We start from the raw sequence: 26340 nt of genomic DNA on the forward strand, positions 1-26340 counted from the left end.
TGTAGAACATGAAAGATATCTTGAAATTGTGTGTGTGTGAGTGTGAAATTTCTTTAAATTTCACAGATTTCCCCCCTCATCCCACATTTTGCAAAACGTACCCATTATTTGATGGCAGTTTGCACTTCAGTCATCTTTGCAGTAACTTGCAAAATATTTCCATTTCCAAACACCTTGAAATTTCAGCAGTGAAAAGTGATTATTCCCTCACAAGTTTGGACTCAGGAGCAATGCTGAGTGCTTTCTCATGGTTTTGTCCATGAGAAATCCAGGTGTATTGTATTTGGTCTACATTTATGCTAAAAAAGAACATAATGGAAGTGACTAGCTGTTTTCCTCCCATTTCTTTTTGTAGTGCTCTCCCCAACACACACACACACACTCTCACTCTATAAGCTAGGGCCCTCCATGTTGACCCCCGGGTCTTCAGAGTCTTGTGCACTGCCTGTATGCAAACATGTGGGCCTGCCCATTCAGAGCTCATTGCAGGATTGGGCCTAAAATCCAACAGTACAAGTTCATATCCCTCCGCCATATATACTGCCTTCAGACACCAGGAAACTGAAGTTTTATATGTCTGACCAAAAATGTTCACATCTGACAAGTGATATTAATGCCTAGGAATTGAGCAGCCCAGTACTGTAGCCCTTTCACTGATAAAATTCTCAGTGAGAAAATACTGCTGCATTTGACTGTGCCTGTTTCTTCCCAATGAAAAGTAATAGTTCTTTGTTCTGTGCATTAAGACAAAAAATGAGAACAGTTCTATTCATTTGCACAAACTTCATGAACCTTTAGTAAGCTGTGAGGGGGGAGGGGGGATTATGAACCAAGTAATAGAAAATAGCAACTAAGCTGCAAAGATGACGTCATAGTTTATTAGAATTATTTAAACACCTTAGACATATATCTATACTCAATGGAGAATTTTCAGCACTAAGTGCCCGTGAAAATCAGCTTTTCATTTGGGATAAAATCAAATAACCACCTGACTTAACATAGGACTGTTTTATTTGTCTTTATAGACACAGGGTCTAAATAAAGCCTCTCTCATAATTAGCTATGCTGAAACAACCTTGGTTATCTCATGGTGATGCATATGCTAGTGGCTATGCATCCGGAGAGAAAGCTAACCAGAACCACAGGATATTTCGGACCTCTGGGGGAGGGAAGTGAGCAACACTGCTGTGGAAAGTAGCTGGAAACAATCCAGCTTCCCCAGGCCAGTCAGTCATGAATATCCTGCCTTGGCCACAGAGGGCCTGTGGAGGAAGCAGGCTCACAACAATTGGGAAAGGTTTGTAACCACAGGAGTCAAATGAATGAAGCCAAGAGTCTGCCAAGTGATGCAATTCATGGGAAAAAAAATCTGCAGCTCCTACACAGGAGCATTCATCATTCACTGTGACCTTCCTGGAATGTGCTGACAGACACAAAGCATTTTGTATGACATTCTGCCAGTGAACTGGAATGACTGCTGCTTGCAGTATTGTTTTCTAGCAGCAGGGCACCATCTTCTGGAGAGTGCATAGAATGGCTCAGCAGTTTCTTGCCTGGCTTTGGCCAGTCTGATGGTGTTTTTGAGAATGATGTGCCATCCCTTTGAAAATGCTTCAGAGAAAGGTTTTCAAGGCTCAAATTAAAAGCAGTCGCTGTTTCAATTCAACACAAATGTCAAGTATTTTGCGTGTCAGAAAGGGATGTTAAAATGGAGGGTGGCTATAATGGAGCTGGAAGAGAAGCCACCGTAGAGAGGGTAATGCAGAGAGAGATACCATGGTGATAAGCATAGTATAGAGTCATAGGTAGATGGATGGCAAGAGAGGAAACACATTATCAAATGATCAAGGTACCTTCCGGCATCCTTTGTACTTTACTAGTTGAAGGGGTCTGTAGCTCAGATCTAGTGTGTGGCAAACTTCTCTAGGTGATTTAAGCTTGGATTTTCAAAGGAGCCGAAGGGAGCTGGACACCCAACTTCCTTAGGCTCCTTTGAAAATAATCCCAGTTTTAGTCTCTGATCACATGTCAATTAAGTAAAATCTGCCACTTCTCCACCTCAACCCGCCAGCATCCTCTGTGCACAGCTGCAAACCCTACACACTCCAGAGCATGGATAGTGTCCCTGTGAGTGCCCCGGGATACAAACCTCCTAAAAATGGGCAGGGCCCTAGGTCTCTCCCCCTGCTGCAACAGCCACCAGACCCGTGAAGGTCACAGCCTGATGCATTGCCTAAGGGCTGGTGCAATGTTCTTTTCTATTGTTTGCCGTGGAGCTCCAGGAGAATTTGGGTCTGATTCTCCCTGACCTTGTGTAGTCATTTGCCAAGTCAATGATAGCACTTTGCACTGCACAAGGTGCAAAGCATCAGAGAACCTCTTCCAGAGTGTCCCTGAAATACATGTCTGCAGGCAGACCCTTAAGGGGGCCTGGCTCTGCATTGTCCCGGACACAGGCCTAGGCTTTGTAGGCACAATCTGGCCCACAAACAGTAGAGAAAGATAAAGATGATGTGCACTCTTTGCCTTGTAAAGGTTGGTCATGTAACTAAGGGTATGTCTATGCTGCAATTAAAAACCCATGGCTGGCCCTTGCCAGCTGACTCAGGGCTAGTGGGGCTCAGGCTAAGAGGCTGTTTAATTGCAGTGCAGACAGTCAGGGTCAGGCTGTGGGTCCAACTCTAGGATCCTGAACAGTGGAATGGTTCCAAAACTTGGGCTTCATCTCAAGCCCCAAACAGTCCATAGCTGCAGCCCCATGAGCCTCAGTCAACTGGCACAGGCCAGCTGCGGGGGTCTAATTGCAGTTAGACTTACCTTAAGTCAACACAAGGCTGACTTCTCCTGTAACATACGGTGGAGTTGGGTTTATTCTCCCCTCTTCAGCGCTACTCTTCCAAACTCTGGGGTGCCCCTGAAAATAACAATCCTCATATAGCTTTTTACATAATCACCCTTGTGAGGTTGTGGGAAATGCATTGTTCTTCTGCTAACTGGAAAACAGGGGTGATGAGATTTATCCAGAGTTACACAGCAAGTCATCACAGGATTAGAACCTAGTTTTCAAGACTGCAAGGTCCATGAATAATTCACTAGGAGGAAATAACAGATTTGTCACCCTCTTCATAAAAGAAAGACAGAGACAGCAAGAGGTTAACTTAATGAACAACTCATCCCTATGCCCTCACTCCATAATAATAATTTTTGACACCTGGAATAGATTTTTTCAGGGCTATTTTACCAAAGCCATTTCATAGTGGGCAGTTCAGAAAAAGTGTGTGGCTACAGCTTTAACAATAGAGCAGTGAGCAGCATGGCTCCAATATTTGTAGCTTTGTGTTCACTGAACCAGGCTAAAGCCCAGTCCAATGGAAAATATTTCTGTGGAAAAGCATTTGGGTTTTTCACTCTGACTTTTATAAAACCAAAGTCTGCTTCATTTCTCACAGTACAGCTGTAACCTTAGGTCTCCTGTCCCTGCCACTCATTGTGGTCACTGGGTTTTTCCCATGCCCCTTACTGACAGCAGCCTGCTTATTGGCAGCACCTTCTGGGAATATTCACCCTGGAGCCCCAAATCTTGGAGCATGTGACCCCAACTCTGTCACTCACCAGAGTGTCTGGGAATGGGCCACACCACAATAATCACCCATATCCAAAAGTAGCCTGAAGAGGGCAAGCAGTGTTTAGTGGAAAATGGCAAGATAATACAAGCAAACCAGTGGGTAAGCACTGAAAGGCCATCTCTAGTCTAAGATATGGAGAACAGCTTGCTAGATAGAGAAAAAATTGCAGTTACAGTCATTTAAAATAGAGAATAAAATCCTTCGTTCCTGATGGCTCTGCAGTAGCTAATTTTTCTGAGACAATCAGAACTAGTATTCCAGTTATCTAAGATAAGAATTAACCTCATGGCACATATTTAATGAAATATTGGGCCAGATCCTCAGCTGATGTAAAACAGCTTAACTTCATTGATGGCAATTTGTGCCAATTCATATCAACTGAGGATCTGACTCAGTATGTGTTTTGTCAAGGTTAATGCAATTGAATGTCCGTACTAGTAGAGTAATTATTAGCTGTAACAGTAGTTCAGTGCCCTAGATATGTATGAAATAAAGACTGTCTGGCATTTATATAGTGCCTTTCGTTCTGATGTAGCCCAAAGTGCTTTGCACGCACTACAACTACGACCAGAGTCATTTTACCCACCACTGAAATGCAGCTAACTCTTTCTAGGGCTATATCTTCAGTGGGTGTAAATGAGAATAGTTTCAATTACTTCAGTAAAGCTGTACTGACCTGTGCTGAGGATCTGGCCCAGAAACCTGCAATACACACCTCAAGGTCCAGGTTATGGATATTAACAAGATTTATCAGGCAAGCAGGAGTATCACACCATAGTAATTAAATACAAACATTATTGCTGCCTTAGCAATAAAATCAAAGCTATTTGCTTCCAATATAATTGGCATTTTTTAACATTCTGTTATTGAAGGGACATGGAAAAGAGGGTGTCGAATGGCTTTTTAGAAATGTATCTTGATAACTACCAAATTTTCAAAAGTTTTGGGGAGCCAAACTTGAGGCCTGATTTTAACAGGGTAGGCACTCAGCATTTCTGCACATCAGGCCTCTTCCAAGACATCTTAGGTTGGGCACTGAAAAGTTGAGGCACCCAAAATCATGAGTCACTTTTGAAAATCTTGGCAGAGAGTAATACATAAAACATCCAATGAGGTAACCACTTTTGTATCTAATCTTGTAAAAGCACAACAAAATATTATAAAGCCCGTAAATGTGTCAAATTACAAGGTGATTGTAATGAGTTGTATTCATATTGGATAAATAATAAATAAGAATACCTTGCTTTCAAATAGCACTTTTCATCAGCAGATCTCAAAGTAGGTAAACAATGTGTTATAATCTTAAACGGAGCCCTATTGAGCCACTCATTAAACAGCTCAGTCAGTGTAGAAAGATCATCATAGCAAAAGAGTCCATTTAAAGCAAATGTATCCCGAAGTTTTTGAGCCTGCTTTCCTGACACTCGGAATTCTCACTGCAGACATTGGGAGGTTTGAGTGTGCAAAGAACATAGGATTATGCCTTTGTTGCCTAAATATCATCCTTGAGAATTTATTTAATGGTTGACAAGGGATAATGTCTTTATTTCATTTCACATGTTGGTTTCAATTCCTCTGATTAGCTTTACTGAGCCAATATGACAGTAAAGTCACTATAATGTGCTGCTGGTAGAAACCAGCAGCAATTTCCAACCTCTCAAAGCAAAAGGGGAGCGGGGGGTGGGGGGTTGAGGGGGAAATTGTGGCTGAGAAGTACAATGGGATATTTCAACAGAGGGCATGTTTGCACTACAAAATTAAGTCAACTTAAATTAATTCAATGTACAGCCACCACAGTAATTATCCCAGTGTTCAAGGACAAGGTGGAATTTGTACCTTGGGAAAGTTTTTAACCTAAGCTGGTAAAAATAAACTTAGGGGGTCTTGCATGTGGGTCCCCACATCTGTATCCCAGAGTTCAGAGTGGGGAAGGAGCCAACCTACAGCCACCACAGTAATTAAAGCAGTGTTTCGTGTCCACACTAAGCTCCTTCTGTCGGCAGCGCACGTCCTCACCAGGAGCACTTCCACCAACTTAACTGTGGGGCATTGTGGGGCACTGGCAGCTGTATCCCCCACCCCTCCCTGGGACTGACACCTTGCCCATGTGGGGCTCCAGCTGTGAGCTTCATGTGGGGTTGATAGCTCAGGTTGTCCATCCTGGGGGGAGAGGGGGCCGGTGCTCCAGCTTTGAGCCCCACACAGGGCTGACAGCTAACAGGTAATATAAGTAATGCAGTGTCTACAGAGACACTGAGTCACCTTAACTACATCAACCTAAGCGCTATACCTCTCTCAAAGGTGAGTTATTGTCAGTGTAGTGGGACACTTACTGAGTTAGGTCAACGCAAGCAGCCTCATGTCAACCTAACTCAATTGCGTAGACCAGGCCAGACTGTGCTTAAAATGCTTTGGTTTTGTTTCTTGTTGTTAACACCTACTTAACATCAATGAGTAATATTTTGATGAAAGCTTTTGCTCAAGATTTAACATCCTCACCCTTTGAATGAGGAGTTAAAAGTGCACAATAAACACCTTTGAGACCTCCCAAGATCCTGCACTGAAACAGACAGGGGCAGATTTTACATTCCTGATATTTCTAAGGCCTGGTCCACACCTTTTTTGTTGTACAAGTATAGCTATGTCATGCAGGGGTGTGATTTTTTTTTAACAGATACAGTGTTACTGGTACAGCTCCTAGTATGGATATGATTGTATCAGTGTAACTCATTCCCTTTCCTGCATACAAATAAGCTACCCTGGGATAAGCAAACGTATACTGGCATAACTGCATGCACACTGTGGGGCGGGGGGTGCATACACCTTTAACTAACCTGGGACAACTTTTGTGTGTAGACAAGCCCTAAGGTGAAAAACAAGCCAGGAGTTCAAACAACCGTTCAGGCCTTCTTCCTCCATAGTATAGAAGCTGAAAAAGCAGCTTGGCCAGTTTTTATAATATCCATTGTAAATCATATTTAAAGGTTGTAACCAACTTCCATTTCAAAGCCTTATTTTTACCACCTTTATACCTTTGAATTGAAAAAATTATGGGTCCTAAAAATGAGTAGATTTACTCTGAAGGCAAAGGAGACAGTATCTGGAAAGTTTTTAGAAAACTGGTCAAAGTTTTAAGCTTTAAGTAATGAAACAATGTCAACTTTTGTCTGAAGTTCTCCATCTCGGTCTTGCTCAAAAATGGCTTTTTAGTATCCCTTCCAACTGTCTATTCAACTATTTTACGGTCTATGCGTGGAGATAACAGGTCATGTTTAAGTAATGTTATTAATGATTCTGCTGACAGTTTGGGGCCTAAACCTGCCCCTACTGGAATCCTGATCTCAGCCATGTCAGTGGAGTGATTTGCAGTTTAGTGGGGCAAGGTTTGGGTTCTCCATGTTTGTGAGAACATATTGCCCTCTACTGGCCGGCTGCAGCTTAAAAAGAACATGAGGATGCTTTGAAAACTGACCAGTAACAAAGACCTTCCGTTAGCTCAAGTGGTAGAGGCATGTGTTTTTTGGAACTGTAGGACTAGCTGTGTATACCTAGGTCTACAGGTGTGCAGTTTATTGTGATGGTGATGGCTTATATTGTCCCCCTTGGTCTTCAAAAAGAAAAGAAAACCAAATTCTTCCTGCTTTCAGTTGTGTAGGGTTAAATCTTGTTGACAAACAGTACGTGTGCTGAACATTTTAAAACAACTAAGCGAGTACTTTTTGAGATTAACATTATATAAACTCCCATGCTGGGCTTAAACCAATCTCTACCTTTTATGGGTTAGGGGAGGAGACATCCAAGATTACCCTAAAATTGCCTATGATGGGATTCCTTGCAGCTTCCTCTGGAGTATCTGGTAGTGGCCACTCTGGGAAATAGGATATTGGACTAGACAGACGTCAGGCCTGAACCAATCTGGCAAGTTATATGTTCATAAAAGGTTTGAAAAATAGCTCATTTGTGAAATCCTTATGAAGGGCCTTAATTCTACAAACATGCATAACTTTATTCACATGCACAGCCCCATTGATTTTAATGGAACTAAATGCATGAGTAAAGTTATGCAAATAGTTAAGCATTTGCAGGATCAAGACAGAGGGTCTAATATTTCTTTTTGTTTTGTGCCTGCCTAATAAAATCATATCACACTTCAAATTTGAAAGATAGGTGGATTCTGACATTGGCGCACACAAGAAGCAGTTTTCAAGGACTGCAATAATAAAATGTTTGAAAAATCGCCGTGATTTGAAAACCAGATATAATTCACCATCATTGAAGTTGACCAAAAAAAAAAAAAAAGAAAAGAAAAGGCAGGCAGAAGATATACACAGCCGCTAACAGCTGAAGAACTGCCTGCAACACAGAGAAAGGCCAAAGCTCTAATACAGCAACAAGGTCAAGCAAGGCCTCAAAAAATTCAGCATTCCCACTGACAACTGGGAAAATCCTGCCTACAATTGTTCAGTTTGGAGAAGCCAAGTTAAGACTGGTGCAGTCACCATGGAGAGCCTTCAGAAAGCCCAGCCTGAGGCTCACAGGTGAGCCAGAAAGCAGAGTATGCTTCAACTTCCATCTGGAGAGTGGACCTGTAGCCACGGTGGGAAGGTTTGCCAGTCGCACATCAGGTTCTTTTCCCATACCATTGCTAACCACCACTGACGGACCGACTTTGTCGCATCTCCTTTCATCTGTCAGGATGTTGGACGGCCACCACAACACCAACAAATCCTTCCAACACCTCAAAGCAAAGATACCGGGGAGTGTATTGTCTGTAGACAGTGCATTTTAACTGACAGGTTCTTTCCACCTCCGTTTCCAACCTATTAAGAAAGCCTGGATGTTTGCTTACAGCCATTTTTAGTTTGGCTAGCTCTATTAATTTCATTCAATAAACTGGCTACCCATCCATCCCTTTTATATTCAGTTTGTAAAAATGCATTTTAATTTACCTACACAAATGAGGAATAATGGAACATATTAAAAAATAAAATAAACTGCCTAAAACCTTTCCTTGGCAAATTCCCCAGTAAAATAAAAATTCATTAAAAAATTATTATTTAGGGACTCCAAGGCTATGTCTACACTACGCAGCTTTTAGCGACACAGCTGTGCTGCGACAGCCATGCCGCTAAAAGGAGCACAGTGTAGCCACTGTTTGTCAGCAGGAGAGAGCTCTCCCCTCGACAAAACCTTCCACCCCCAATGAGCAGCGTTAGCTTTGTCGGCAGGAGAGTGCTCCTGCTAACAAAGCAGTGTTCACACCAGCGCTTGTCGTCAACAACACTTTTGCCTTTCGGGGGGTAACACCTCTGAAGGACAAAAGTTTTGTCTTTCATTTACCAGTGTAGACAAAGTCTATAGCACATGAAAGCTTATGCTCAAATAAATTGGTTAGTCTCTAAGGTGCCACAAGTACTCCTTTTCTTTTTGCGAATACAGACTAACACGGCTGTTACTCTGAATCCTATGGCACAGTTTCTCAAAGATATTTAGGTGTCTTGATTTCAGTGGGAAGTAGCCACCTAACATACCTTTGAGGACCTGGGGCTGATTTACGTCTCTCTCAGATCACTTAAAATGAATGTATTCTTTTCATCAGTAACTCAAGATATAAAATATAAACACATCAGAAAATCTGCTTCTTTTTATTTAGGTGTCTAAAATGGATTTAAGTACCCAACCTTAACAACCCAAGAGTGAAAATGATCATCAGATTGTTTTTTTTTAATATATGAGCATTTTAAAAAAATGACAGTGGTGTTATATATTTATTTCCATGCTTTTAAGAGCTAAGGATAGGTCAGTACACCAATGTCACCTAACAATCTTTGCTGTTTTTTGGTAAATGAAGATTTTTGTTTTAGGAATTCATATAAGCTGCAAATCCCAAACCAAACCAAACTCTTAGAAAGATAAAATACAACAATTATGGTTTTAACTAAACCAAACGCCCAGCCATTTGGGCTATTTCTAACAGACAGAACAGATTTTGAGAGAATCTCATTGAAGGTTTTCTTCTGATTCCTTGAGGTTATGTTTGACAATTTTTTTTCCTCCTTATCTGTGTGGCCTGGTAAGTGCAGTGCGTGCCTAGTGTTCTATCCACATTGCATCCAGAATAAGCATCTATGGCCTAGGATGTTCATGGAGTTAAATTAAGGCCTGGTCTACACACCCATTTTATACCAGTATAACTATTTCAGCTAGGGATGTGATGTTTTACTGATATACTTATACCAGTACAACACAAAATGTGGACACAGTTATACGAGTGTGGCTTATTCCCTTCCCATAGAGGAATAAACTATATCAGTATATAAGCACTAACAGGTTATACCATTTTAACTATACTCATATAGTTACAGTCTTTAAATATCTCCCTGTTGCACTGACCATCGAAAATAAATATCAGGGTACCCTAATCTTTGCCTCTGCAAGTTAAACAGTTGAAAGTTCATGGTGTTTCTCTAATTCAATCTCTTAGTTGTTTTTCTTTTTAAAAGGCCTCCTATTGCAAAGCAAGTGCACCCAGCAGGATACATGCTTCCACCCACGGCCCCAGACATCTCAGACCTACAGCTCAACGCTACATTGGCAGGGCCAGTAGGTATTGAACAGTGAGCACAGGTGTGCCAGGCTCTACACATATTTCTTTTTTTCCCCACAAGACATCACTAAAAATGAAAATGACAGACTCTGCTCCCTGCATCACACTGGTGGGCTGTGTCTTGCTTGCTGCTCTGCTCCTGTGTTGCAACACAGGAAATTTGCCTTTGCTAACACCTGGTGTTTGAAACAGCCAGCTGGCCTTAACCTCAGTCTCCTATAATTGATGGCCTGCTTGTGTAACCCTGTGACTACCTCTCTCTTTAGATGCTATCTCGCAGTTAATACCATTCCACATAGAAACATCCTATCTTCCTGTTTTGCATATCAATCAATCAATCAAATCAAGTGATCCTTATAGAAACCAGAGACAGCCTATGTAAACTGGTAGACAGAGGCTGTAAGCAACAAGCGTTAAATCTACACATGCTTAAATGACATACTGCTTGCTCTATTGCAGACTTGGAACCAGGTCATAAGAATAGCTAGGGATGTAACCAGTTAGCAAACACTTTTGTGTTTAATGGCTGGCTGACCATGTATTAAATATTACACAATGCCTCAAGTTCAAATATCCCAAACCACTTGAACTTATTCAGCAATGCAGAAACTTGGCTTACCTATATAGGCTATCTTGCTGACCAAGATTGTTTCCTTGTGTTCCCCCAACTGTCTGTTTGTCTAACCACCCGTATCTCTTGTCTTATACTCAGAGTGTAAGCTCTTTATGACAGGACGTATCTTTTGGTCTCTCTGTACAGCGCCTAGCACAATGGGGACCCAGTCCACAGCTGGGGTTCCCAGGTGCTGCTGTAATACAAATCATAGATTGTCTTTATGTTCTACCTTTTAAGCTTGAAGTCCAGTGAAGCTGGCTTTTTGTTTGACATATTAGGACTTTGGGCTGGTCTACACTAAAGCTGTAAGTCGACCTAAGTTACACTACTTCAGTTATGTAAGTTACGTAACTGACGTCAACTTAGGTTGGCTTTTGCTGTGTCTACACCACGCTGTGTTGATGGGAGATGCTCTCCCACGACTTACCTTATTCTTCTCTGGGAGCGGAAGTACAGAAGTCAACAGGAGAGCGCTCTGCCATTGACATAGTGGGTCTTCACCCGACCAGCCAAACCGACACCGCTGCATTGATCGCAGCAGTGATGATTTAGCTGTAAATATAGACAGGACCTTTGTCCCTGTGCTCCTCATTCTGATGTATCTTTGTTCTGGGGTTAGGAAGGGTGGTCTGTGGGCAAGGGCACTGAGCTGGGTCTTGACGGAGGCCTGGGTTTAATTTACAACTGTGCTCATGTTTCCTGCATGAACGTGGCAAGTCACTTAGTCTACCTTGTGCCTTAGTTCCTTATCCTTATTGTGGGAGCAATATAAATACCGAAGATTAATAGATAGGTACCTAAATTGCCCTCCTCACTGTAATATCTCAACATATCACAAACACTGATGATTTTATCCTCACAACACCCCGGAAGGTGTTATTCTCCTGAGGTAATGATAAACAGTACTAGCATGCTGTTTTGCCGATGGGGAACTGAGACACAAGGTAAATTGATTGACTTGCCCAGACTCATACAGGAAGTCTCTGGCGGACCAGGGACTTAGACCCAGGCCGTCCCCCTTTTAGGCTAGTGCCCTGACCGCTGGATCATTCTCCTTCTTTTACAGATGTTTCCTGATCTGGGATTTGTTTCCTCTCAGTCTGTTGCTGACCCAGTCTTGTGGTCCATGAAACAGAAACACATTTACTGAAAGCATGGATCCTCTCAGAAGAGTAAATGTAAAATAGCATCTTGGGGTCTATGTTTGTTTCTTCTCAACAATTGCCAGATTCAGCTGGCTCAGTTTCTGATTACAAAGATGTTTTTTTCTAACTGATAGCCCTGCAACCTCATCCTAGAATTTGAAAGTCAAGCTGGTGAGTGCAGCGATAATGATTCTGTGGGTCAGATTCTGCCCTCACTTACACCTCGGCAACCCTATTGGCTTTATTTGCACTTAAGTGCTGCTTTTTAAATGTCATTGGGCTCTCCATTCTCACTTCTTTGTCTGTAACCACCCTGCACTTAGACCTGTTAGACCTACCTGACCTTTTATGGAACTGTTAAAATGATCCTTACTTCCACATAGTACCTTAATACTGCCGGTTACTGGAAAAGATAGCATATCCCCCTGAGTAAGCAGGATGCCCTGTTAAAGGCTAGGAGGCTTTAGTTCTTGGAGCTTTGATCAGTCCAGCTGTTTGAAGTCTCTGAATTGTTAATTGCTCCCTGTTAGCGAGGGGCACGGCTGAGCTGAGCTAAGCAGGAAGACTGTATAAAAAGTCACTTGCTAGGTGAACACGAAAGATGTGAACAGAGGCAGACAACACTGGAGTTTCAGAGAGAGTTTGGAAATTCAGTGTGAGATGCTTTTCTTCCAGGTTCAGCCCTATGTGTGGCCAGCAATGGAACTGTGGTGGTGACCTATAGTGGGTGTGCCATGTTCTCTTTCCTACCTGAAGCCAGAAGGGATTTCACATGTAGGAAGTGCAAGTTGGTGGCTGTGCTGGAGGAAAAGATTCTCGGATTGGAGGGGCAACCTGAGATGCTACGGAGAATCAGGGGAAATGGTGAGTTCCTAGATGGCTAAATACCATTTGGAAAAATACCAGTACTCCAAATTCAAGGAAGAATGGAACTGGCCTCCAAAGAATCACACAGAGAGGAACTCAGAGAGGAGGCCTGGCGGCTCAAAACCACCAGAGGCAAGAGGTAACAGTACATTCTATATGGCAGGAGAAAAATGAGGATGAGCAGGCTGTGGCCACCAGAAAGAACAGGACTAAGAGGAATTCCACACAGATAGAAGTTTCAAATTGATACCAGGCCTCAGTGTGGGAACTATGGAAGATGCTTCTGAAGATGCAGCAAGTCCAAGGGAATGGAGATATATATGGGACACACGTGGATGGCAACTTAGCCCAACCTATTAGAAAATCAAGCTTGCCTGCAAAGAGGTCTCCAACCATCCAAGGAAGACAGATCATTGTTGGAGATTGAATACTCAAAAGAATTGAAAGAACATTCTGCACGGGACAGGTGGATAACAGGATGCTGTGCTGCCTTCCCAGAGCCAACACATGAAATGTTACTCTAAGATTGGATGGGCAAGGATCCACTGGGTGGTTGTTCATATTGGCACTAATGACATTGCATTGCAGGATCTCACAGATAGTAGATGACTTCAGCGAACTCAGAAGTGTGCTGAAGAAGAATGTCTAAGTGATCTTGTCTGAGATTCTTCCTGTCCCACAAGCAAATGAAGACAGAAAGCAGAAGATTCTGGAAGTGAATCACTGGATAGGTAATTGGTGTAGGGTTTGTTTTTGTGGAACTTGGGTCTATCTTCTGTGGTGACAGGGGGTTGTATAGTTTGGATGGCCTCTATCTCAGTAAAAGAGGGGCCAGTCTCCTTCAGGACAGGCTGAGTAGAGTAGTCAGGAAGGGGTTAAACTAATAGCAAAAGGGAAGAGTAAAAAGAAGGAAGATAAGAACACTCAGCACAAAAGCAAGATGGTAAGAACAACGTTAATCAACGACCCAAAGCCAAAGGACATGAAGAGAAGAAATTCTTGAACTGCCTCTACACCAATGTTAGGAGCCTGGGTAACAAAAAAGAAGAATTGGATTTGCTCCTTTATCAGCATAAATTCTATCTAGCTGGTATTACTTGACTCAAGTGAGATGATTCACACTATTAGAATGTTAAAATCAATGGTTATAATCTATTTAGGAAGGGTCAAGTGGGCAAAAAGGGGTGGGAAAAATTGCAAATGTGTCAAAATGTGTCAAAAACAGCATTACCTGTTCTGAATCACTGATAATGTGGATGAAAATGATCTTATGGATCAATGTCCTTATAGATGGGGTACTTGTTGGTGCCTGCTGTAGGCTACCAAATCACACTAGGGATAAGGATGACCAGCTCCTTATGCACCCATATATAATGTGTGGGAAAAAAGCTGTGTGATCATGGGGGAACTTCAATCTGCGTGACATGTTGCCAGTACTAAAACATCCTTGGAATGTCTAAACATTATAGATGACAAGTTCCTAACTCAAAAAGTGTTGCAGCCAACATGGGGGAATTCTTTATTAGATCTTGTCCTAACAGATAAAGAGGAACTGATCACAGAACTAAAAATTAATGGTTACTTAGCTACAAGTTTTCATGACTAAGGCTACTATTTGGTCACAGAGGTCGCAGAAGTCACAAAATCCGTGACTTCCGCAGACCTCCGTGACTTCAGCCCACAGTGGCTGGGAGCTGCAGGGTACCCCCACCTCCCGTGGTGGCCAGGAGCTGCGGGGGAAGCCTGCAGTCACAGGGGTCCTCCGCTGCTCCCCAGCCGCTGCGGGTGCAGGGGGTCCCCAGAGCTCTCCAGTCCCCACAGCTGGCAGGGGATCCCTAGCAGCTCCTCAGCCGTGCCACCACCAGTGACAGGGGAATCCCCTGCAGCTCCCCAGTCCCTGTGGGCGGCGGAGGATCCCTGACAGCTCCTCAGCTGCTGCTTCCAGTGGGGAAATCCCCCAGAGCTCCCCAGTCCCCGCAGGCAGTGGGGGATACCCAGCAGCTCCCCAGCTGCCATGGGGGATCCACCACAACTCCCCAGTCCCCGCGGATGTGGGGAACCCTCACAGCTCCCCTGCCTGGGGGCAGGAATCCCCCTCCCCAGTCAGTGGGATCCCTCGCAGCTCCCCAGCTGCCACAGGTGGGGGTCCCTCCCAGCTCCTAGCCTCGGGATAGAAGCCACAGCTCCCAGCCACAATCGGGCCGGGTGCTCGACCCTCCTTCCTCCCCATTTTGTCATGGACATTTTTAATATAAGTCAGGGACAGGTCATGGCTTCTGTGAATTTTTGTTACTTGGCCGTGAACCTGTCCATGACTTCTAAAAATGTCCATGACAAAATCATACCCTTAATCATGACTTGATCACATTTATAATGTGCAAGCAAAAAAAAAAAAGTCCAGACCAGTTAGACGATTGATAGATAGAGAGATATAGTTGGTGCTTTAACAGGGAAAGTGGAAGCAAGTTAGGAACTGTAGAAAACTGCAGAAAATTCATAGGGGAAACCTAGGGACACAAGGAGAAATGTATGGCCAGCAGTGTTAAGGACAATCAGGAATTTTTATAATATATTAGGAACAAAAAGAATCCTGACAATGATGTTGCTTCATTAGTAGATTGAAAAAGCAGATGTGTTCAATAAATATTTCTGCTCTATATTGGGGAAAAACAGATGATATGGTCTCTTCATATGGTGATGAGAATGCTCTTTCCATTCTGCTAATATCTCTGGAGGATGTTAAACAGAAGCTATAAAAGTTGGATATTTTTAAAGCAGCAGGTTCAGATAACATGCATCCAAGATTTTTTAAAAGAGCTGGCTCAGGAGCATGCTGGCCCATTAACATGGAGTCTTGGAGCACTGGAGAAGTTCCAGGAAATTGGAAGAAAGCTAATGTACCAATTTTTAAAAAGGGTAAACAAGGATGTACCAAGTAATTATAGGCCTGTCAACCTGATATTAACCCTGGCCTAGCTAATGGAGCAGCAGGACTCAAGGAGGGTAATGTAATTAATGGAACTCGACATGGGTTTAGAGAAAATAGGTCCTGTCAACTGTCTCTTTTTGATGAGATAATGCATTTGGTTGGCAAAGGTTATAATGTTTATGTAATATATTTAGACTTCTGTAAGGCATTTGACCATTGATATTTTGACTGAAAAACAAGAATGATATAAAATTAAGATGGCACACATTAAATAGGTTAAAAACTGACTGACTAATAGGGCTCAATATGTAACGATACATGGAGAATTTAGCGTCAATTGGGTTTGTTTTCAGTGGGGTCCCACAGGATTGGTTCTTGGCTCTCCACTATTTAATATTTTTATTAATGATCTGGAAGAAAATATAAAATCAGCACAAAGTTTGCAGGTGACACAAAAATTGGGGGAGTGGTAAATAGTGAAGAGGACAGGTCACTGATTCAGAGCAATTTGGATCATTTGATAAACTGGGACCAGGCAAAAAAAGATGTGTTTTAATACTGCTAAATGTAAATACATCCATCTAAGAATGTAGGCCATATTTACAGGATTGGGGACTATAGGATGGGAAGCAGTGACTCAGAAAGATTTTGAGGTTAATGGTGGATAATCAGCTGAACATGAGCTCACAGTGTGGTGCTGTGGCCAAAAGAGCTAATGCAATCCTGAGAGGCGTAATCAGGGGAATCTTGAGGTTATTTTACCTCTGCGTTTGGCACTGGCGCTGCTGGAATACTGTGTGAGGTTCTGGTGCCCACAGTTCAAGAAGGATGTTGATAAATTGAAGAGGGTTCAGAGCAGAGCTGTGAGAATGATTAAAGGACTAGAAAACATGCCTTATAGTGATAGACTCCATCTATTTAGTTTAACAGAAAGAAGCTTTAAGGGTGCCTTGATTACAATCTAGAAGTACCTACGTGGGGAACAAATATTTAATAATAGACTCTTCAATCTGGAAGAAAAAGGTATAACACAATCCAATGGCTGGAAGTTGAAGCTATACAAATTCAGATTGGAAATAACGTACAACTTTTTAATGGTGAGAGGAATTAACCATTGAAACAATTGACCAAAGGGTTGTGGTGGATTTTCCATGACTGACAATTTTTAAATCAAGATTGGATACTTTTCTAACGGATGTGCTCTAGAAATTATTTTGGGGAAGTTCTATGGCCTGTGTTATGCAGATCAGACTGGATGATCACAATGGTGTCTTCTGGGCTAGGAATCAATGAATCCCATGTTAATGGTACCAATTTAAATAGGATTCTCACCCTCCTCTGCCATACCTCTTCTAAAAGACTAAAACAAAAGCAGAAGTAATCCTCCCAGTTCCTCACCTGGTGCATTAAATTCAAAAACTATCTAAAAAGATTAAAAATCATGCAATTACAGGATCAGTCGCTGAATTAAAGGCTCCTTTAGGATAGTTCAATGTTTAGGACTGAAAATGTAGTTCTCAGTTACAGTTGTGTGAAGCTGAGTGGTAACCTTGACGGAGCTGCTCTGCTGTAACTGACATCAGAGTAAGGCCTTTGGTGATTATTTTTGGAATACTTATTGGTTATAAATCAAAAGACAAACAATAAATATTGAGACAAAATCAATGAAACTGTCTTTTTTGTGTTAAAAGTGATGTTCTAAAACAAACCTATTTGTTAAACAAATCAGTTTGAAAACGTGACCTAGTTTCAGTTTGCATGTTTCTTTTAACTGTCTCGGAAAAGGCTGTTTATATAATTTTGTAAAGAAATGTGAACTGTTCTACTCCATTTACATTTCTTTGTTCCAAAATGTATTCTCCCTGTTAAGATTCCAGTCGACAAGGAAAAGCAGACATCGTGATTACTTTACAACTGTGAAACTTTAACCCACAAAACCCATTCAGAAAACACAAAATGAGTCACAGGAAGGGGTCACTTGCTTGCAAAACTCATTAAAAGCAAGGCAAGGCAAAATGGATTTCCTGTATCAATAAATAGAGTGCTGGCAGTACACTGAACACCTGACATTGCTACAGGCTTGGAAACCATATGAAAGTGTAGCCATTAGAAAACTGAGATCAGTTAGTAACTCTCCAGGCCCCAGTTCAGTAAAGCATTTAGGCATGTTCTTAGGTTCTGATGAAGTCCATGGGACTTAAGTATGTCATTAAATTCTTTGCTGAATTAGAGTCACAATGCCTAGCCAAGCCTTTTTTGAAAATAGATTCATGTGGCATTATGGAGCTGTATACCCTACTTCAGAGTGGTGAGCTGCTATATGGTTTTCTAATTCTATGGACAAATTAGGAGGGTATTGTACTTAATTAAGATTTAAATGTAACGGCACCTGCAACTTTCCTCAGCTGCTTGCAATACCCTCTTAGACTCTTGAAAAACAGATTTGTCCTTGACCAGTTTTATCCTCTCCTACTTGGCAAACCAGCCAGAAAGGGCCTTTCACCTCTCTCATGCAATGCTCTCAAAGCAAAGCCTGGCACGGTTTCAGGCAAAATGCTTTCAGGCCAAAGCCTGAGCCCAGTGCCTGACTCGAAAAGCCGGGCTCAGCACTGAACCAATGTGCAGTGATGAGAAGGGAAGATTCTACCTCTCAGGCCCCAGAGCAGTCATAGAGGCACTTCATGGAGACAATGCTAAACTACTGAATTTGTCTCTGCTCCCCAAGCTCTGTTTTTTCCCCTCTCCTTGCCCCCATTCCTCTCCCTGCTCCTGCGCCCATTGTTCTCATGCTAGACTTGAATGGCTAAAGTAGCCTTTGCAGGCCCTTCTGTAGCCCCCTCCCAGGCAGGACAAGAGGATCTTGTAGCACCATTCCCTGTGTGCTGTCACAGCGGGAGCCACAACAAAACTGGAGGGGTGGGGAGAAGGAAAGGGGCAATTTCCTGGGTGATCACCTACACTCAGCCCTTCCCTTGCATAGTTGAAGGAAGGAAAGCCAAGGAAAGCCTGGATTTTCCTCCAAAACTGAACGGGCTGTAGTCTGCTGTATTAGACGTCAGCATCATTCATGTGCATTTTCAATGCCGTATCTTTACTGTGGATACACACAGAGAAGGTCTTTTAAAATGGTGCCCAGCTTGGGTGTACACAAGAGGGTGAGTTGAAGGCCTCATATTTCCAAGTGCTTATATTTGGTCCTGAATATTGAACAAAGTAGTTTCTTGTATTTGGTTTTACATCTTGCAAAAATCTCTCCCAAGGTATTTGGTGCCATTTGCAAAGCACATTAAGCACTCCAATTGTCTAGACCTGTATATTTAAAGGGAAATGTTCCTTCTTCCATTGTAACACCACGAGGCAGTTTTAAGTGCGCAGCTCCTCTGAAAGTTTGTTACCTCAAACTTTTTATGCATCCTTTGTTCACAGGATATCCCAGGAGCAATAAATAGGTCCTTATAAAGTCTGCTTTGTAAAGGCGAAGGTGTCATTTCTGTGATTATTAATTTGAAAAGCACCCTTGTTTCAAACCCATCTCCAGAACTTTAGGGTAAACTTTTACACAGGTCAGAGCTTCACAGACAACAGAGAGGCCTGGTGCTGCCATGAGTGTGGACTGTCCAAACATGGCTTTTTTCACAATTTTGAACTGAACTTCAGCTGCTGTAGAAGCTTCTTAACTCCAAACATTTTTATTTTTTAATCATCAACTAATGCCAGCCTGGCAGCATGGAGAACTGATTGGTCATTATTTTTTCAGCAAATCCAGCAGAGGAAGCGCAATGCATTTTTTGTGTTCTCATAAATAGCAGCAATTATTTTTCTTGTCTATTTCTCAGCACTGGAACAGAAAACAAAACAACCCTTACTGTGCAGTCCTGCTCCCATTGCAGCCAATGACAGTACTCCTATTGCCTTCACTGGGACATAACCAGACCCTTATGTATCCAGGGTCTCAGTCAAACTTGAAGGATGTGAGTTAGACACCCAGGCCCAGATTTTGAGCTGTGCTCAGGCCAGGACTTGAGGACAGGCGGGATGGATCGGGGTGGAGGAGCCAAAGATCTGGCTTTAGGCCTTTGCAGCTCTGTAATTTTGGATCAAGCCCTGGAGGCCTTTTTGGTCCCTGCAATAAGTTAGCATCAGGGTTGCTCTAATGCAGGAGTTCTCAAACTGGGGGTTGGGGCCCCGCAGGGGGTCACGAGGTTATTACGTGGGAGGGTTGCAAGCTGTCAGCCTCCACCCCAAACACCACTTTGCCTCCAGCATTTATAATGGTGTTAAATATATTAAAAAGTGTTTTTGATTTATAACGGGGGTCACACTCAGAGGCTTGCTACGTGAAAGGGGTCACCAGTACAAAAGTTTGAGAACCACTGCTCTAATGTCTGCCTGGCTGCTCCAGACACTAAGTGCTTTTTGACAGCCAGGACTAGTGGGAGAACAGAGGCAGTCTGGCCAGGCCACCTTCAATGGCATCTTCCATTAGCTTTGGCTCCCGGGCTCTCTGCAATGCCACAGGGTGAATACTACAAATGCTGGATGTGATAGCAGGTAACCCTGAAAAAAGACAAGCCATTACTAATGGACACAATTATCACACAACACAATATTCTTTCAAGTTGGCCAAAAGACACAAGGCCACAGCTGACCATTTTTAAGATGTCAAAGAACTGAAATGGCAGAAAATTATTTTTCAGCTGTTTGCGTTTATTACAATATATCTTTAACGTCTTTGCATTCAGCACATCAAAATGAGGTGTTACAATGATTTCCATCAGTGCATTAGACAGAGCAAATCCTGTATATAAATAGAAATAGAAATGATGAGCCAAACCAAAATATAAAATAAAACATTCCCCCAACCCCAAAAGCTGTCAATAAATTTTAGCTTTGATATAACTGATAAGATGCATATATTATCCTCCCCCTCCTATGACCACCCGTGTTGAGTGGGACAGTCATCAGATTCATGAAAATAAACAATAGTCACCACCCCACAGTCTAGTTTATAATATGTCTATTGTAGAAATAGAGCACATTGCGGTTTGGGTGTTTGCATTTGCACTATGTTAGCAAAAAGTATTCTTTCTGTAACAGAAACCACCATTACACTGAAAGCAGGCACCATTTTTCTTTCACGGAAAGAGTAAGAATTCCTTTAACCATTCCACTTTGTTCTTTATGAATGAATAATCCAGTTTAAAGATGTAGGCAGACAACTGCCTGACAGCCAAAGCAAACTATAGTGTACACTTAAAAAATATTATAAAATGGAGCAAAATCTTTTGTTGCTAACAGAACAAGCTTTTGATTTTCCAAACTGTTCTCCCCATGAGCCAATTTAATAAATATTAGCTAAGAGTAATATATACCTTTGGGTGTTTAGACGGCTACAGTCAAACTTCGACAGAGCACAATGTCCCCTAGTGTAGTAGGGTCTTCAAACTGAAATGGTTTAGATCAGCTACTCATCTACACTGCCATTTTGTTTCCAATACCAAAAAGTGATTAAAACTGGATTCACTACTTATTGGCACATCAGCAAATAAATGCTATGGACCTGCCTTTCAGATGCGTTTCACTATGGGTGAGATCAATGGGAGTTCCAGTTGCTCAGCTCTGAAAGTTAGGCCCTAAGTACTGCAGGAGGGTAACTGAACTGAGTGCATCTTATCAAGTGGCTAGGAATTTTTTATATCATAAATGCACTACAACAGGCCATTAGCAAAATAAATACAGACAGGCTATGGCTAATATGTTCATCCGGTAACTCAAGAGTTAATGACAGGGGGGTCATAAATAATATCTACAAAGAATATTTCATAGTTTCATACAGCTTAAGGACAGCAGGGGTCATTAGATCATCCATCCTGACTTCCTGTACATCACAGGCAATTAAATTTTACACCCCTGTATTGAGCCTGTAGTGGGTCATCTCCCCACTCTCGCAGAACGGCGGTTAAAAGCAGCCCTGGCTGCAGCTGGGAAATGGAGTGAGAACAGCTGGGGGAAGCTGAGGGAGTAGCTGACAACAAGTGTGGCCAGCTTATAAGAGGGCCGGGGGCCAGGAATTGGGGGGGGTCTCACTCTAGCCCTGGAGTGGGAAGGGCTAGCTGCCTGAGAGGATGGTATCTGAAGCAGGGCAGTGCTGGGGAAAGGCAAGAGGAGCTGGGGAGCCTTGCTAAAAGCCAAAGCAGGTACTGGGGTTGCAGAGGTGCAGCCCAGGGATAGTCAGAGGCAGCTGGTCCAACTCCTTGCCAATGAGTGGCCATGACAGACTGCAGTTTGCCCCAGTGAGTGGGGACTAGATGATGACTGGCAGTAGCCACTGAGGCAAGGTGGGTTTAGAGGGTGGGGGGTTTCCCTGGGAGGGGGTACTGCCGGGGCAGAACCTGAAGGTAAAGGGGCACTGGGGTCCAGGAGGGACACGGGGCCTGAGGCAGGTGAGCCACCAGCCTGCAGAGGGTGCTCTGGGCTGGAATCGAGCTAATTCCCAAGACGACCAGCAGGTGGTGCCACACCGGTGTGTCTCGCTTTGCTACAGAGCCTAATAACTTGTATTTGGCTAAAACATATCTTTTAGAAAGGCATCCAGCCCTGATTTCAAGATATCAAGAGATGGAGAACCCACACTCCCATGTTAAAAAATGGTGCCTTATTTCCAATTTGAATTTGTCTGGCTTCAGTTTCCTGCTGTTGGCTCCTGTTTTCCTTTCTCTGCTAGATTAAAGAGCCCTTTAATATCCAGTATTTTCTCCTCCTCATATGCTGTAATTAAATCACCTCTCAATCTTCTTTTTGCTAAACTAAACAGACTAAGCCCTTTAAATCCCTCACTCTCAGGCATTTTCTCCATTCCCTGAATCATTTTTCTAACTCTTTTCTGAACCCTTCCCCATTTTTGAACATCTTTTTAAAATGTGGTCATCAAAACCTGTATGACATATTGTAGCAATGGTCTCATTGAGGCTTTATACAGAGAAAATCACATCACTACTCCTAATCCCTTGCTTATACAGCCAAGAGTCACATCATATAAATTACAGTGTGGTTGTAGTTAGAGACTGACTCTCTAAAATTGGCACCCTGAGGCCCACATTGATGGTGTCTCAGGGACTCAATACCAAATTTGTTCAGTTTACAATAAAAAAGATATTTGTTTTTGTTTAAAACTGCCAGCCCAGCACACTTGACCTACGAACTGAAAGTCAAAATGTGTTTTTCCTCCTTGTGCACTAATTCTGACTTAAGTACAGCATACATGCACCTGAAATATTCTTTTCGTGGGTCAGAGATCCAGTGATGCTGCACAAGAAGGAAAGTCTTTGGGCACTTGTGTAAATGATTTCTCAAGATGCAGAGCAATGTGAATTGGCCCCTTGACTTTAACATCCAAAATAAGTCAGTATGCAGGGCCAGCAGTTAGAAAAATCCATATTTTAGGGCACCAATCTATTTCCCACTGCCAGTGGCAAAACTTCCATTGAGTTAAATCAGGAGCAGGGTCTAGCCTTTCCTTTTAAACTGAGCAAATTTAACATGGGAGAAACTGAAATACACTAAATATGGAATCCCATGATACCATTTTCAGAAAGCAATTATGCTTTGGACATACCCCCAGCCAAATATCTTTAAAAATAAAAAAAGATAATCATTTTATTATTTATCTCCAAACGCAAATGTTTTGATCATTTGGCACATGGCCAGTTGCAGTTACAATTTAAAGCAAAGTACTGCAGTACATTATTTGAAAAATGCTCTCAAATGATCTGCAATATTGACTCCAATGCACACAGGTAAAATTTAAGGCATTGAAAAGTAAGTAACATAAAAGAGCAGTACCTACAACCAGTGTCTGTGCAAATGAGAAAAGAAGTTTTCAGGTACAGAACTGAAAACAAAAAGGAAGATTTCATTGATGCCAAAGATGGCCAGATGTACTGCAAAGCACACACAACTGAAATCATGAGATGCATCCTTAACCAGCAGCAAGTTCACATTTTAGCCATAGAAAATGCTTCACAAAATACTTTTCAGTTTTGACAAATCCCTTGAAGCTGTCAGCTCCAGCAAAGTGCCACTCAGTGCAATCAATGGGTAAAATCTTGACCTTACTGATGGCAACAGGAGTTTTGCCATTTACTTCAACCAGGCCAAGATTTCACCTAATGGGTCGAATTCTTCCACTTGTATACTTACACTTTGCCTTAATCCAAATGCTTTTGGATTTCCCTTACTTTCAATTCACACTGTGCATTATTTATTATTTATTTAAAAAAAAAGCCAATTTAAACCAGCTAAAGTTTTGTCCCAATAACTCTTATACGATCCTATGCTTGTTTGGGAGTGGATTACTGTCCGTTCTTTTAAATGAGGGATTTTTAATTTGACAGAGGTTGCAACCTGTACAGACAGACATACAAACTGGTGTCAGGGTGTTGAAACCCTGCCCTTCCCATCCTGCTAAATGGAAGGGGGTTCTGGCTCAATGGGAAGGTGGCTCATGGCAGACATGGTGTGGAAAAGGTTGAGAACCACTGGTGGGGTTTTTTAACTAAATCTTATCGTATTTTTAACTGAAAACCAGTATCATTGCACTTGTAATTGATCTTTTTTTTAAGAAGACTGTTGCACATTTTGAGCATGTTGGCTGAGAAGTTGGAACCACCACTCCCATTCCTAATCATTGGAAATGTGACTTTAAGCGTGGAAACACAGTTCCAAATTTGCTTTTAACAAATGAATACAATGCTCACAATAGCACATATTCCAGCTGATCTGTCCAAGGCAAAAACCAAGCTGTGTCCTTTAAATATAAGATGACCAGTCCTTTGAACTGAGGCCAAGAGGCTGTAGGTGAATTTAAGATGAGGACGGAAGAATATCCTGGTTTTCAAAAGGTGGTAGTGGTTCCCTCCAGTACGTGAACTGACTGTAGGTATCAGAACAAGGGAAGTCTGAAGAATGGCTTCTTTTCAGCAAAGGAAACAGGTGATCAACCACCTCACAGAGTCTGACGTAACTGGGGGGGGAAAAATACTGTTTAAATCATCTCGGATTGTTTATTTATTTTGATTTAAAAATAAAGATGCCCACCTAAGGCTCTAGGAACCCTAATGCATGTTACCAATACAATTTAAAGCTCATCTGCACAAAATGATCAGTCCAACCAGCTGGCTTCCACCCCTTCATCGGCATTCATTTTGAGCAGTGATGTTCAAAGGGTTATGTGTTGGAAAACAGAGTTTATCGCAGCTTATTTTGGAAATGGTTAGGTGGTGAAGCCCACATAGAAGAATTATTTATTAAAAAAAAACAACCATTAAGGCCCAGATTTTCAGAAGTGACTAGAAATTTGCGGTTTCTCCTTTACTGGGTCCCCAACTTGAGACATCCTAAAGAGGCTTCATTTTTTTCTAAAAGAGCTGAGTACTCACTCTCTGACAATCTGGCCCCTTTCAGGTGTCTCAAGTGGAGAACCCAGGATTGCAGGCACCCAAAAATCATTAGTCACTGTTGAAAATTTGGACTAAAATGTTTATGAGGTTTCAGTGTCTCAAACCATATTCTTTCCACCTGGCTGACTCACTGCAGCATCCTGACATTTATCAGACCACCACGTTGTAACAATCCTGCTACTGTTCCAGGATTGCTCACGTGCAGTGACTGTAGCGTGATAACTATATGCACTATTTCTTTTTTTTCCCCCTCTACCTGTAACTCTATAAAATGATTTTTTAAAAATGTCTTTGTAACCTGCTGTGAACATTCTGTGTACCTCTCAGATATAAGGAGTATGAACCCTCACTCACACTAGTGAGCAGTTACTCATACAAGCAGTGTTACTGAGTCAATGGGAATGCTCTTGTGAATAACTGTCCACCAGTATGAATAAGAGGTTCACATTCTGGCTCATAGACACTAACAGAATTAAAGGGACACACACATTTAAATCTACATTTGTCTGATTTTTTTTCTATCCACTATTGGTACCAGTTTACCCTTAGGTTCCTATAACTGAAAGAGAAAAATATAGTTATTTATATTTGTTCAGGGCCTGATTGTAGAACCCTGCTCATGTGAGTAGTTCTGTTGACTGTAATGGGATGTCTAGTGTGTGCAAGTGCTTCCAAAATCAAGCCTTCAGTTCGTTTAAACTCTGGAAAATTCCCATTAACTTCAATTGGACAGGGATTTGTGTATAGCCACTTTTAGCTGTGCCCACCGTATAGTTAGTTTCAGCTTTTGTTTGCCCAAGTCTTTTGCATAGAAACCCTGACAAGGGGAAACGTTAAAGAAAGAATTATTTAAAGATCACAAAACATGGCAGAGGGACTCGGAAAACTACATTTAACTTATTTTTGAAACTGACTGCACTAGAAGCGGACAGCATCCCTATAAGCAAATAAAAAAAAAAAAAAGGTTTATTTTATTTGCTGGCTCAGTGAGTATCTTTCTTGTTAGTTCAAATAATGTCAAGTGGAGACTTGGTATTAAAGTAATCAACTGTTATATCAATCCAAATATTTCATTTTAAACATTTCGAGGAA

The 26340-nt window shown here is 42.1% G+C and overlaps 1 protein-coding gene across 2 annotated transcripts in view; it reads right to left on the reverse strand.

Annotated features, from left to right (window-relative positions):
* Nucleotides 1–20492: 20492 nt before the first annotated feature.
* The window catches only part of LPIN1 (lipin 1), a 62726-nt gene continuing 56878 nt past the window's right edge, over nt 20493–26340 (reverse strand). For both annotated transcript variants that reach the window (XM_077812514.1, XM_077812513.1), the window contains one exon: nt 20493–24812. In XM_077812514.1, the coding sequence (XP_077668640.1) occupies nt 24653–24812 (160 nt within the window). In that variant the 3' untranslated portion in view covers nt 20493–24652. The remainder of the gene's footprint in view (nt 24813–26340) is intronic.

The sequence above is a fragment of the Eretmochelys imbricata genome, chromosome 3 (assembly GCF_965152235.1).
Source record: "Eretmochelys imbricata isolate rEreImb1 chromosome 3, rEreImb1.hap1, whole genome shotgun sequence".
NCBI lineage: Eukaryota > Metazoa > Chordata > Testudines > Cheloniidae > Eretmochelys > Eretmochelys imbricata.